General features: G+C 47.7%; 1 protein-coding gene across 1 annotated transcript; it reads right to left on the bottom strand.

Moving 5' to 3' along the window:
• Positions 1 to 508: 508 nt before the first annotated feature.
• On the bottom strand, positions 509 to 1,558 carry LOC100966026 (endoplasmic reticulum resident protein 29; the record flags this gene model as incomplete). Its single annotated transcript, XM_012814089.2, has 1 exon — positions 509 to 1,558. A coding segment is annotated over one exon (732 nt), but the record flags the coding sequence as incomplete, so codon positions are not given.
• Between the last annotated feature and the right edge of the window lie 3 nt (positions 1,559 to 1,561).

Genomic DNA, 1,561 nt, shown 5'->3' with positions numbered 1-1,561 from the left:
GATTCTCTTGCCTCAGCCTCCTGAGTAGCTGTGACTACAGGCACCACCCTTAAATCTCAATCTAAAAAGATTTTATCAGTAAATTACAAATATACTATATGTATGTCATAGAATGTGGAAAATAGTTATACCATGGTTCATCAATGTTGCAGAGTTTTAAGGATCAGAAACTGGGCAACAAATTTTACCACTCAGTCAGTCCATGTGAATCTGAACATAATTGGAAAAACAACAGAGGTACTTCTTGAACTTGGACCAGTTTCCACAGTGTTACCAGGACAGTTACCGTAGGAGAGTAAAGTTCACCAGCTTATTTTTTTGTGTGTGGCAGTTTGGCCAGGGTCAGTTTTTGAATCTGCCACGCTCAGTATATGGGGCCAGCGCGCTACTCACAGCCACAGGCACCGCCCTGAGTCCATGCTTAGATTCAAAGAAGAAAATGAAAACAAAGAGGAAAGCAAGTCATAAGCCAAGGTGTAGTTTGAAAAGGAAACTGAATGACTTCAGGTCCACTTACCCAAAACACTGAAACTTTAATTGGATTAGAATTATACCTGTCAAGGACTGTAAGCACCTATTCCTTCTGAGGGGCACTTGCCATCTGTTTAAGCGTTCCACCTCTCCTCAGACTGGTTATCTAGATGTCCCAAGCATGGTCACATCAGCATCAATGTCCAAGCATAATCAAGGCTCAGAATTCCAGTGCAGTACCATTTTTCCCTTCACTCTCTTACAATCCAACAAGGGTCTTGCAGCCAGCAGGTAAGTCTCCCCTCCCTACCCCACCCCACCCCCACCAAACACTGGAAAACCCTACTGGGCCTTTTTATAGCTCCTCCTTCTCAGCCCCTTTCTTCTGGAAGGCAGTCAGGATGTTTAAGCTCTTCTGGAGCTCCTCCTTCTTCCCATCGCTCATCTTGTTCTTCTCTATAAGTTTGGCAATCCGGGTCATTTCTGATGCTGGGAAGTCCTCCCCTTGGTCTAAGATTTTCCCCATGATCTTCAGGTATTGCTCAGCCCACTTCTTCTCAGTCTCTTTCACACTTGAGAGGCTGCCACGCCCCTGTGTCAAGAGGGCCTGGCGGGCCTCCACACTAGAGGCCCTAATGAACTCCCCAGCCAGAGCATCGTATGTAGGCAGGCAACCAGGCATACCTAGGTAGACCCCTTGCCCCTTTAGCCATCGCTGGATGGCACCAACCTTCACTGCCCCACTGTATGGGACTGGGTTCTCAAAGTCCCCATCCCTGAAGAGGTAGAAGACTGGATAACTCTCTTTGTCTAGCTTGTATTTCTCACTCAGCTCCATGTTCAACTTGTCACCATAATCTGAGATCCCCACCTCTGCCACCAAGAGATCATCGCTGGAGGCCGAGTTTTCAGCAAGACGCTTGAACTCATCCTGCTTCTCACCGTAGGGGTACTGTGTGTCGAACTTCACCAAGACGAACTTGCTTTTGGGAATGACCTTGTAAAAAGTGATCGTATCCAGGGGAAGGGCCCCCTTGGTGTGCAGGCCGGTTCCGCCATGCGGAGTACAGAGGAGCAGAAGGCCCAAAAA

The sequence above is a fragment of the Otolemur garnettii genome, unplaced genomic scaffold, assembly GCF_000181295.1.
Source record: "Otolemur garnettii isolate 467f Iridium unplaced genomic scaffold, OtoGar3 scaffold03982, whole genome shotgun sequence".
NCBI classification, from domain to species: Eukaryota; Metazoa; Chordata; class Mammalia; order Primates; family Galagidae; genus Otolemur; species Otolemur garnettii.
The sequence above is the reverse complement of the archived record's forward strand: the minus strand, read 5'-3'. Positions and strand labels throughout refer to the sequence as shown.